The 12,085-nt window shown below is 31.7% G+C and overlaps 1 protein-coding gene across 1 annotated transcript; it reads right to left on the reverse strand.

The window, feature by feature from the left end:
- Positions 1-7,861: 7,861 nt before the first annotated feature.
- On the reverse strand, positions 7,862-8,915 carry LOC129307371 (basic leucine zipper 43-like). The gene has a single exon (XM_054948307.1). The coding sequence runs from the start codon at positions 8,633-8,635 to the stop codon at positions 8,033-8,035; it is 603 nt and encodes a 200-aa protein (XP_054804282.1). The 5' UTR covers positions 8,636-8,915; the 3' UTR covers positions 7,862-8,032.
- Positions 8,916-12,085: the final 3,170 nt, after the last annotated feature.

Raw genomic sequence — 12,085 nt, forward strand, 5'->3', positions numbered from 1 at the left:
TATATCCATCAAATTCAAATATTATTTGAGACCAAAAAAAAGTCAAAAAGAAAATAAATTAGCCACCTTTTTGGGAATATTTGGACCTCAATTGCATAAATCTCTCAACCTCTGGTGCAAGTCATGCGCCATTTCTGTTCAACAAATATTTCCTGAAGCACAGGGAGCAAGTGATAAGGATGAGTGGGATGAGTTTTTTGTTTAAAAAATTTTTCTTCATTATTAATTTATTTTGAACAACCATACATGCCATAATATTAAGAATCATATGAAATAATAATTACACTCTCGTGATTAAAAATATTACTCCCCCCTCTAAGGCCTAACCTCTTTATTGTTAGAACTAGACTAGCTTAAGTGATAAGGATGAGTGGAGTGAGAGATGTTAATGATTCAAATCCTTCTAATATATACTCCCTTCATTTAAAAACGTAAAGTATTTTTATTTTTTTAAAGTATAATCATTGTTTTTTTTTAAAAGTGCTCGTATCGATAAATGACTTTATTTTTGAATAGAGAGAGTGTATATATATATATATAAATAAGATAAATAAATGTTTCATACTAACCAAGAAATACAATTAAGATTCATATAAAGGTAAGGGATTTTTTTTTCCAAAATGCCCATATGAATTGTTTCACAAGGTAAAAGAAGAATATTTTCTATAAATGCAATGGATAATGAGTAATTGTTCTTTATATTTAGGGAAAAAAAGATTTATTTTCATTCTTTAAAAAAGAGGTCTGAAGGGAGTGATTAGACTTTTTTATTAAGAAAAAAAAGGTCTGGGATCAGAGAAAGCTCAAGTATTTGTTTTGATATACTTATGCAAGTGCTTAGATAATTTAATTTAAGCTATTGAAGGGAAATCCTAAAACTCATGGAATTTGTTGACCGTGACTTTCAAGGCAAGGAGTATATCTATGGTATGTGGTTTGATATTGCTGCCAAAATTTAAAAAATCAAATAATGAGTCCACCGTCATATAAAATGACTTGAAAGTGATCATAACTTGAAAGAGATTCGTCACTACCTTGTGTGGATCTCAATTTTTTATGCTCAGATTCTCGACGGACCAGTTCACCAAATAAATGCAATGCAACAAATAAGTTCTACAAAATATTATTCTTTATTACAAAAGTTAAAATATAATATATAGTCCATTTTAAAAAATGTAGATCTCATTGGCCACAAAAATGGTAGATCCATTTAAAGCCGACCATTCGGCCCTGCCCAGTCTCAGTTGGGCGTTTTGCAATTAAAAGGAAAGTCGTCTTCTTCCTTCGATTTTAGATGGAAAATGTGACATGAGAGGCAAAATTGAATTTTTATTTCTTTTTCCCCAAAAAAACAAGAAGAAGAAAAGAGGCTCACATTACCAGCTTGCTTTTGAACTAAAGATACTCATTATCGGTAGACATCTCAAGGAATTGGAAATTCTCTTCTTAAGGAATGTCGTGGGTGCTATGACACCACACTATCTTGTTCTTTTTTGTTTGGTTTTTTTGGCTTCTTAGTTTGTTCACTTGTTTTGCCTCTCTTAGCAGACTAGTTGATCTGCTTTCATAGTCAGTTAATATATTATTATTATTATTATTATTATAAAAAATTTAGCTGAGTTGAATTTTGATAACTTATTAAGACTAGAGCATGTCTCTATGTTCAAAGAACACTTACAAAAGTATTATAAATTGTTTACTAATAAGGTCTTATATTAACAACAGAATTTGATCTCACAGCTTTATAAGTTAATTGTGAGTTAAATACTTATCAACCGGGCCAATATTTATTGATTAGTTAATATATCTCTTGTTTTTTTTTTTGGGAAAAAATAGCTCCTCCTGCTCTTTAATGTCAAATAAAAAAGCAAATAATCAATCTGACTCCAAAAGTTTTATTCCCCCAGAAGCTCCAAAAGCTTTAATAAATATATATAAAGAAAATGATGTTTGCTCATATTCATGCTAATCTTTCTTGGGCCTTTTTTTTTTTAAGTGAAAGTTTCACTCTTTATAATACTTACAAAAGTATTATAAATTGTTTACTAATAAGGTCTTATATTAATAATAGAATTTGATCTCACAACCTTATAAGCTAATTGTGAGTTAAATACTTATCAACCGGGCCAACATTTATTAATTAGTTAATATATCTCTTGTTTTTTTTTTGGGAAAAATAGCTCCTCCTGCTCTTTAATGTCAAATAAAAAAGCAAATAATCAATCTGACTCCAAAAGTTTTATTCCCCCAGAAGCTCCAAAAGCTTTAATAAATATATATAAAGAGAATGATGTTTGCTCATATTCATGCCAATCCTTCTTGGGCTTTTTTTTTTTAAGTAAAAGTTTCACTCTTTATAATACTTACAAAAGTATTATAAATTGTTTACTAATAAGGTCTTATATTAGCAACAAAATTTAATCTCACAACCTTATAAGTTAATTGTGAGTTAAATACTTATCAACCGGGCCAATATTTATGGATTAGTTAATATATCAATTGTTTTTTTTTTGGGAAAAAATAGCTTCTCCTGCTTTTTAATGTCAAATAAAAAAGCAAATAATCAATATGACTTCAAAAGTTTTATTCCCCCAGAAGCTCCAAAAGCTTTAACAAATATATATAAAGAGAATGATGTTTGCTCATATTCATGCCAATCTTTCTTGGGGCTTTTTTTTTTTTAAGTGAAAGTTCCACTCTTTATTCTTGGGCATGCACTTCTCACTTGCATGCAAATACGTCGGTTCATGGTTTCATACTTTGACATTAGTGGCTGAGTCAGAACCCAAATTAGGAATACATGATAATTTAATTTAAAAATTAACAATTTTTTAAAAAATAATAATTTAAATACTTAAAAATAATAATTACACTAGAACTAAAAAACTTATATTAAATATGTTAATATGGTCTTTTATATAAATATTTTCTTCATATATTATCTTGATCATTAAAATATTACATATTTAATAAGATTTTGAGCCTATATATATTTTATTTAATTTAGAGGGTAAAAATATATAGAGTAAGGATACAAAGTTACAAAATTTACACACCCTATACTTGTAATTTTTCCAAAATAAAGGGTGCATATGTCCACTCTCACAAACAAAGTAGCTTCGCCACTTCTTGAGATAAGATATATGGGGTTGAAATCAAATTTTACTGTAAATATGCAGATTTTATTTATGAATAATTTATAAATATTTTTATAAAATATTTTTTAAACCTGAAAGTATGTTTTTAGAGGTCAATTTATCTAAACTTTTTTGAACAAAACATGGCCTATTGGGCCGGCCGCGTAGTGTGAACGTATTTCTTGAATGCAATACTCTCTCTCTCTCTCTCTCTCTCTCTATATATATATATATCATTTCTCAGGGAAACTAGACCTGTGCCCCTGTGCACTACAAAAGGGGGGGAAAATTAAAATAAAGAAGTGACGATGCACATCTTAAATAAAAATATATAATAGTCTTATACAGCAAATGATTCAAATTTCATGCATAATATAATGATTATTTATGATCTCTGAGCAATTTGAAAGGTCACCAATCCATCCTTTACTTTAACCCAAGTCCAGTACGTTTGAATTTGTCATTTGAAATGCTGATGACTTTAAGACAGAATTAAATTAACTCAATATCTATATAGATAATATAAAACTTATAACACTACAATAGATTGGGCTATATAGAATACGATTTTGTTCTCTTATAGAAGAGTCAATCGTCCTGTTGAAAAAACAAATACAGAACAATATGAGGTTCCAAATTCAACCAAAATTTGAAGCTCTATGTCATATAGGACAGTTATTGTGTAATATAATCTGTAGGAAGTATATATTGTTTTTATTTTAGCGAGAAAACATTCTCAGCCTCTACATCCCCATGGTGCTTAAATTTAATTAGTAATTTACACATCGTTCCTTTCATAGACATTCACTTTCATAAATAACAGATATATTTCATCAGTCCATCACAAATGCACAAGTAGCTAGGCCTATAGAGTAAATTAATTATATAGCTCGTTTGTGAATACGGCAATTAATCAGCGGCTGCCTATGCATGTTCTAATTCTAATATTTATAAATCGTGATCAACGACAAAACATAGAATTATTGGAAGTGGAAGGTGACGCTTGCGTTAAGTTTCTGATGTCAGTTGTCAACCTCAGACCTCAGTTTTTGTTTTTAATTTGGGAAAATTTCTTTATGAAACTTAATATCATTTCAACATTGATGCCTTCCTTACGTTGACATATATTGTCTCTCTACGCCAGTACGAGGTATTTACTAATTATTAAATCTGTGTTTTCATGTTACAGCACCAACATCGACTTGAGCTTTCGAATGTACACATATAACAAATTTCGCTGTCACATAATATATATATATATATATATATATAAGACTCCCAGTTATAAGGAAGATTGAGTAGTACATGTCTTCATCATATTCTACGTAATTCTAACATCGATCTTCCTTTGGTAGCTGTTGGCTCTCACATCACTTGTGCTTTTGCGATGGGAGCATCATACCTATGTCAATTTGATTCACCCATATATTATTTTCAGTGGTGATATATATATATATATATATATATACATATATGTTCGTAATCTTGTGGGCCAAAAGAAAACCTCATCCTGGTTGATTTGTTACTACATATGTTGTGTCTATCAATATCGTCATCAGATCTCGCGAGAGATCCATTATAAGTTAAATCATCATACGCATACTATTTCGAAAGTTGGCTTACGATATCATTTTTGAAAAACCTTACAATTCAAAACATGACAAGATCTGCTACACTTGGGCCAAGCTGAATCATAAATTGATATGTACATGAGAATGTTGATGCATATGAAAAGTTTCAGTTCCTTGTCAAACCCAAAAATAAAAAAATAAATAATAATAAAAAAACAGCGAGCGAGAGGGTTTTCACAGGAAACGTTCTTGTTGATTCTTTTTCTTCTTTTTGGCCATTCTTTGTCGATCGAGTTAACACACTTAATTATCAAAAGTGCAGTCATATGAGTTTAAGTTCAATAGTGTTTCAAAATCTGCCCAATTTCCGCTAGGTTTATTCTTTCAAGTTTCCAAGCATAAATTATACTGGTATCTGCACGGTTGGTTTACACAAGATACGTGCTGCTTCATGAATGTAAGAAATGAATAAAGCATGGGCAAATAATTAACTAAAAAAACCCGGCACTATATTATTTCAGAGTCAGAGAGCAAGTTAAGAAAAAAAAAATAATGATACTGTTGAAATGCTTTAACCCCATTAATTCATTGAGTGAGTGTGGAGTGTCTTTCTCTTTTACTGAAAGAATTGCAGGTAGACTTTGTTAGGATAAAAAGTAAAAGATGGAAGCCTTCCAATTCAATGCATTGAAAATAATTATAGGAAAGACAATGTTAGATTCGAAGTACTACATGCAACTACATATTTGAGGCGCTTCACATATCACAAGAGGGGAGAGAGGGTGAGGAGGAAATTAACAAGAACATGTGTTTTGGAGCTTTTAACTTTACAAAATTGATTGCGTGGAGGGCATCGGGACAATATATATATATATATATATATATAATGAAATGTATATAACTACATGATGCAGAGTACACCGTACGTCGACGTCACTTTTCTGGTAACACTTCCTTAAATATGACTCTAGATGATTTATTTGTAATGCTTGGATTTCCCGTTAGGCTCGGATGCCTGATCAAAGTTTGAACATTTGGATTTGAATCCTATACTATGAACTTAGTTTACAGGAAAAAAAAAACAACATTCATCATATAGTTGTCCACGTATGCTTGAAATGTAAATTGAAAATACTCTCTTCATTTAAAAATATAAAATATTTTTTAAAGGGTTGAATGTTAAAAAAATAAGATATTTGTAGTCTTTCACTATGTAATAATAACTTTTTTTCCTAAATATACCCATATTGAATAAATTAATTTATATTTATTTTAGGGTATTAATAGAGTTATATATATAAATATAAAGTTAGTTTAAAAATAAATAATTACTTTTTATTGGAGTGAAATTAAGTTAAAAATACCTTACATTATTGGACAAAGAAGATACTTGAAAGATCTATAAATATTCAAATACTAAGCAGATTAATTAACATAGGTAAAACTTAGATACTTTAACTTATATATTTTATACAATTATTTTTCAATCAAATTAAAATAAGTTGAAAATGCTAATAATGAGAGCTAGTTACAAAGTAAGTAAAGAGGTAAAAAAAAATCCACTTATTTGATTGATTGGAAAAAAAAATTTACATTATTCAATACATAAACCAGAGAAAGCACCAAAGTTTTTTCAAAGAAAAATACTGTATCAGAGAGATATTGCATACTTATATTTACTTTCTAATATATAATTCAAATGTAAATTTTAAATTGCAATTATTATCTCATTTTGACAACGTATAAAAATTGATCTAACAAAAAAAAACATAGCTTGTTTATCATTATAATAATAATTAAAAAAAACATAGCCTATGAATGGATATAGACATTCTAATATATGCAAAATTTAACCATATTCCAAATTATTTTGAGAATCTTTTAGTACATATGATGGAACATTTTTAAAAAAAGATAATTTTGATGATGAAAAATAAGTTTTATATATAAAAAAATATGAAGTAAACCTTGTTGAATAATGATTAATATGCATAATAATATTAAGAAAATTAAATGATTTTCCATTCTGCATACGTTTAAATATTCTTCAAACCTTATCCCTTGTTTTGTTTTCTTTCTTGAACGTGAAGCAAAGAAAACCCCGAGATTGCAATCCCTACGCGCGTAGTTACATTACATACAATACATACAATAGGAAGCACAATTATTAACAGACATAAATCTGCGTAAAGTCCCCGATGGCAGAGCCAAGCCCACCAGTGACTAAAGTTGTAAACTTATCCCGTTCACTTTTTTTGTTTTTCAAGTTTATCAGTGATAAATGAAAAAAAAAAACAATCAAAAACCACTAAAACAAATTTATATCAATTAAAAATTATTTATTATTAAAATTTAAATATATATTTGTTAATTTATATTAATTTTTATTAATAAATATTTATTTAAGTTTTAATAACAACTCATTTTAAATTAATAACAATCTATTTAGATTTTTTATCATTTAAATTTTAATAATAATTTATTCGATATAAATTTACTTAAAAAATCTTTGATTGCTATTTCCGGTGACTAAAAGGTCAACAAAAAACACAGTTAGCATGCTAGTGAACCAAATGCATTAATATCTACCAATTTATCTGGGCAAAGCCACATCGCACGAGCTTCAGTTTGATCACCGTGTCCAAATCTGGAAGGGTAGATTACTGAAGCTTTTTAAGATTATTTTCCAATGAAATTAGTGTAAAGCTGGCCTCAGCCTCGAATAGCCACAAATAGTACTTGGGATTTGGAATTCTAGTGGCTAGCCTATCCTTATGTTTTTCCTTTTTCGGTAGCTTTTGTTTATCATCAGTTAATAACCATCACAGGGCCCTTCTTTCTTCTCCCTGCGTCACGTCCAACTATTTCCAGAACCATTGCCACCTGACATAATTGCTTCATTGATATTTCACAAACACTCGTACCCATTATTTTGGCTTCACATATCATTCCTGCTTTGTTAGTCTTATTTTTAAGGAAACCCTGTTTTATTTGTCCAGATTTAATTTCCCTGGTTCCCCAGCTAGCCGGAGCAAATTGTTTCCTGGGATGTGATCATAATTTACTAGGAGTTCAAATTCATCCCGCAGTTTTTTTTTTTTTTTTGGCATATGGGTTGTCTGAATTCTAATGTTCACGAAGAGATGAGATAACTTTTAACAAAGATACTAAAAAAAGATGTTATTGCCATTCATCAGCTCACGCCAGAGCTTAAAAAAAGGAGGCAAAGACTACTATTTTTTCATACTATTTCACACAGACAGAGGAACCAAAGACAAAGATAATCAGAAGAGACAGCAAAAATCTCTGCCCTTCGTTTCCAAATCAGCCAAGCAGGTCGACCGAGGTGGTTAAGGATTGGTTGGAGGAATCAGGTCCAAGGTACGAGGAGCTGCAGAGGACATCTTCCAGAGGGCTCAAGGAAGGGCAGGGACTGTTGAGCCGCATGTCCTTCAACATCTGACGAAGCTCCGAAGCTTCATCTTTCAGCTGAGCATTCTCTTGAACCACGCGGTCGTGGCTCTCCGACACATGGTTCAGCTTATCTATCAACTGATGATTCTCATTCCTTAGCCACACTACCTGCGACCACAGCTCATCCAGGTGCTTCTGCTTCCTCATGCGTGACCTGCGGGCAGATTCCCTGTTCGATATCATTCTCCTGTGCTTCCTCTCGTTGATGATGAGGTTCTGCTGTTGCTCATCTGCTTCATCAGAGGTGGAATAATTGCTGCTCAGACACGATGATTGGGGACTAAAGTCCTGAACTTGAGGAGGGTTTTGGAAATTGTATAGCTGGTTGGCAAATCTTTGAAGCTGGAACGTTGATATATTGTTCTGCATAGGGCTGTAATGAGATGGGTATGGGTATGGGTTTGAATGGACCTGAAACTGATAATTCAGTTCAGAAACCTCTCTGGCTTGCATGGTTTTATAATCTGTATATTCAACCAATGAGCAGAAGTTTTTGAAGGGAATGGTGGATATTGGCTTGGTTCTGAGAAGGAGGAAGAAAACCAGAGTAGGTATTATATAGGGAGGACAACTGGGTGAAAGGGCCTACCAAAAGCAGGCGGAGAAACAACGGCTAAAATCCTTAAAAGCTCAGATAATTATGCAGAATATGTCTTATGTAAAAGGTTTAGCATAAGGCATTCTCGCATATGCTCACTAATCAATCAGTGTTATTGGCACACATGACTGAACGGGTTCTCTACAAGTTGGAAATCTTTTGTTGTTTTGAGTAGAGGCTATATATAGGCGATGCGATAGCCTAAGCCCCTACGTTTTTTTTTTTTTTTGCTTTTTTATTGCAGATTGAATTTATTTATGGATGCATGTGTATATATGCGCACGACATGATGATATAATGTTCATGTGGGCATGTGAGGATGAGGTGCATGTGGACGTGCTATGTGGGGATGATGTGAGGGAGGGCAATTTGTGTTTGAGGATAATCATTTTGGAGCAAAACAAGTGCTTACATCAGAGAGACTGAGGCAGTTCAAATCATGGGAAGTATAATAATTCTTCTTGAATTGGAGCTCAACAAGTCAAGCAAAATTTATTATATTACTATTGTTATATTATTATAATAAGGTTGCAAAAATTTCAGGCTGATTCTATGTTGGATGGTTTTCTCTTAATTGACAAAAGAAATTAAATGGGGGGAAGTGGGGATTGAAAAGAAGGTAATTGCCCATCTATATGAATTCATAACTGAAGAGAAAAGATAGAAAAATTTAAGGATTTGATGACTCAAGAACCACTTCTCCTGGGCCAGTTTGCAAAAACAATAATGCGTGTGTGTGGGGGTTAAATAGAAGCCAAATCTTAGATCAGCAATCACCGCTTCTTCTTCTTCTTCTTCTTTTTAGTATAGTTAGGAACTAATCAGAGTCTATTCCAGTACTGCACTAATGAGTGATTTCATTGTAATTAATCACCAGAGTAATTAATTATGTTAAATAAATATACTCAGTAGTCTACTGGCTTACAGAACGGTGTACTGTATTTTTTCACCCTTTCTGGCATATTCTCTTGGTTATTCCACTGAATTGTCAGGTAATCAAAATAGTGAGGACTGTAACTAAATGTTCAAAGCTACATTTATCTTTCTGTTCTAAAATATCAAATTCTTTCACCAACTAAATAATATGCGTGTGTGTGTGTGTGTGTATCTCATAATGCTTTTAAAGGATATAGATGAAGCGAACTTGATATGACGTAGTAACACTAATGGAGAGAGGAAAAGGTTCGCACATTTGTAGTGGTGTTGACAAGTTGTTGTAAATACATAATCAGAAAGAGGCCAATGATTCTACACTGCCACTTCCTGCCAGGATAATCAAATGCATTGTTTAAAGAAAATGATGACATGAGCCAGACTTAAAATAACAAAGTAGTGATTCATTTTGTTACCAGCATAGAAATGCATGTGAAGATCACAAAGTAGTGCTTGTACCTTGCTCTATCTGTTTGAATTAATTTTTCTTTCAGGCTCTTTCATTAACATGGCATTCGTCTGTACTACTTTCAAATGTTTGGTTATCTGATTTGCGAGGGAGATTTCTTAACCACTAAAGTGAGTGGGAACAAAGATGATGCATAAATATATATGGTGGAAAATAATGAGAGAGAAACGGTACTTTGTATTGCACATCCCACTAATAATGAAAAACTTAGATGCATTCAGAAGAATGGAATCCCAAAATCTGGTTTTAGACAAATGCTTTATTCTTGCACTTACCCTTTGAGTCGTAGTTGAGTGGACTGAACGGTCAACAATATCATTAGACAGATTTAGACTCCTCTTTCTTTTCCTGTCGTTTGAATATTGCTCTCTCTCTCTCTCTCTCTCTCTAGCCTGAGATTGTAGGGATAAATAAAGGTGTTTTTCTAGTGTGGTGCTTGGACAAGTATATGTTTCATTGACCTTTAATATTTAGCTTGTACTAATACTAATCTACTTTTGTGTACTATATATGTATTTACTCTCCATTTGGTTGGACCACATGCTACAACACTCAGACCTAGTAAGTTTACAAATTGACTTCTCCATTATGATTAACAGATACCCATGCATAATTTTCTTTTCTAGTCAACTTGAATCATTGACCATAGACAACATATATGCAGCTGAGGGGAATTAATACTAGGGCTACAGCCGGTTTCGTGAAATCATTTCTGTAGAATGTTCTTAATCTATTGGTGGAATGCAAGTTGGAAAATGGAAAGACTTGTGGATATTTTCTTTTTCTATGTCAAATAAAAAAAACAAATTAAGTTTAATTTTGTGCATTCTTTATTGCTTGTCGTTTACATAATGGTCAAACAACTAGAAAAGAAGAAAAAGTTGGTGTCCGCCGTTTACACAAATGTGAGGCTCGAAGGCTTCTGGTTTTCGATCCTAAAAGGTCATTTAATTACCATACGATAGGAAGTTAAATTAGGAACTTAAACAAATTAAGTATCTAATCATGATAGATATATATTATCTTAAGCATCCCTAAATTTTGCCAAGCATTTTTGTCTCGTAAAAACAATCAGAAATTACTTTAATTTGTGACGATTTGGGCGTTATATATATATATATATATTGATGATCTTCTCAACTTAATTATTTACCCACCCAGCCACTAGGCATGACGCTGATTCTTTTAATAATTTCATACACCTTCATATATAAACACGTACGTATAATTTACATATGTATATAAATTAAAATATATAGACACGTACGCATAATTTTTCCAAGCTATAGAGAGAAAAGGAGCTAGCTAGGAGGAAGAGAGAAACTCACTTTTTGTTTACAAGATGAAACTCACTTTTACTTTGTGATCTACCATGCACACAAAGATGTGAATTCTAACTTTTTTTTTCCTTTTCCAATTTCACTTCGAGATTATTTTTAAGATCTACGCACATACAACCCACTGTATATCGTCAATGAGAATCAAGACACAAGTAAAAAATATATATATAACGTCTCATCAAATATATATATATATATATGTACGTATGTATGTACTATATAACGTTTGTGTGTACGTTCCATTAATGACCCTTTTGGAACATAAAAGGGGAAAAATTAAGTGTGCGTAATTAATAAACACACACACACACAACAGGCGCACACTAGACTCGAGATATATGAAAAAGATCAAAGTTTAGTAATAAAATCCAGACAATAATGCAAAATTCAACTATTAGGAATAATTTGCCATGAATGGGGAACCCTTCTCTCATGGTGCTCCTTATATTTTAATTTTATTTATTTATTTATTTGGCCACGGTTCTCAGGATAGGCATAGTACCATTTTGAAAGGTAGGTAAGAATCGGTACGGATTATCTCTACATTGTTTATTGGTTAACTC

Source organism: Prosopis cineraria, unplaced genomic scaffold (genome assembly GCF_029017545.1).
Source record: "Prosopis cineraria cultivar Desert tree isolate PC_DT_omini unplaced genomic scaffold, ASM2901754v1 PC3, whole genome shotgun sequence".
In the NCBI taxonomy this organism is placed as follows: Eukaryota; Viridiplantae; Streptophyta; class Magnoliopsida; order Fabales; family Fabaceae; genus Prosopis; species Prosopis cineraria.

What these genes read in the sequence shown, in the direction of transcription:
- LOC129307371 (XM_054948307.1), bottom strand. Translation starts at nt 8,635, where the DNA reads ATGCAAGCCAGAGAGGTTTCTGAACTGAATTATCAGTTTCAGGTCCAT.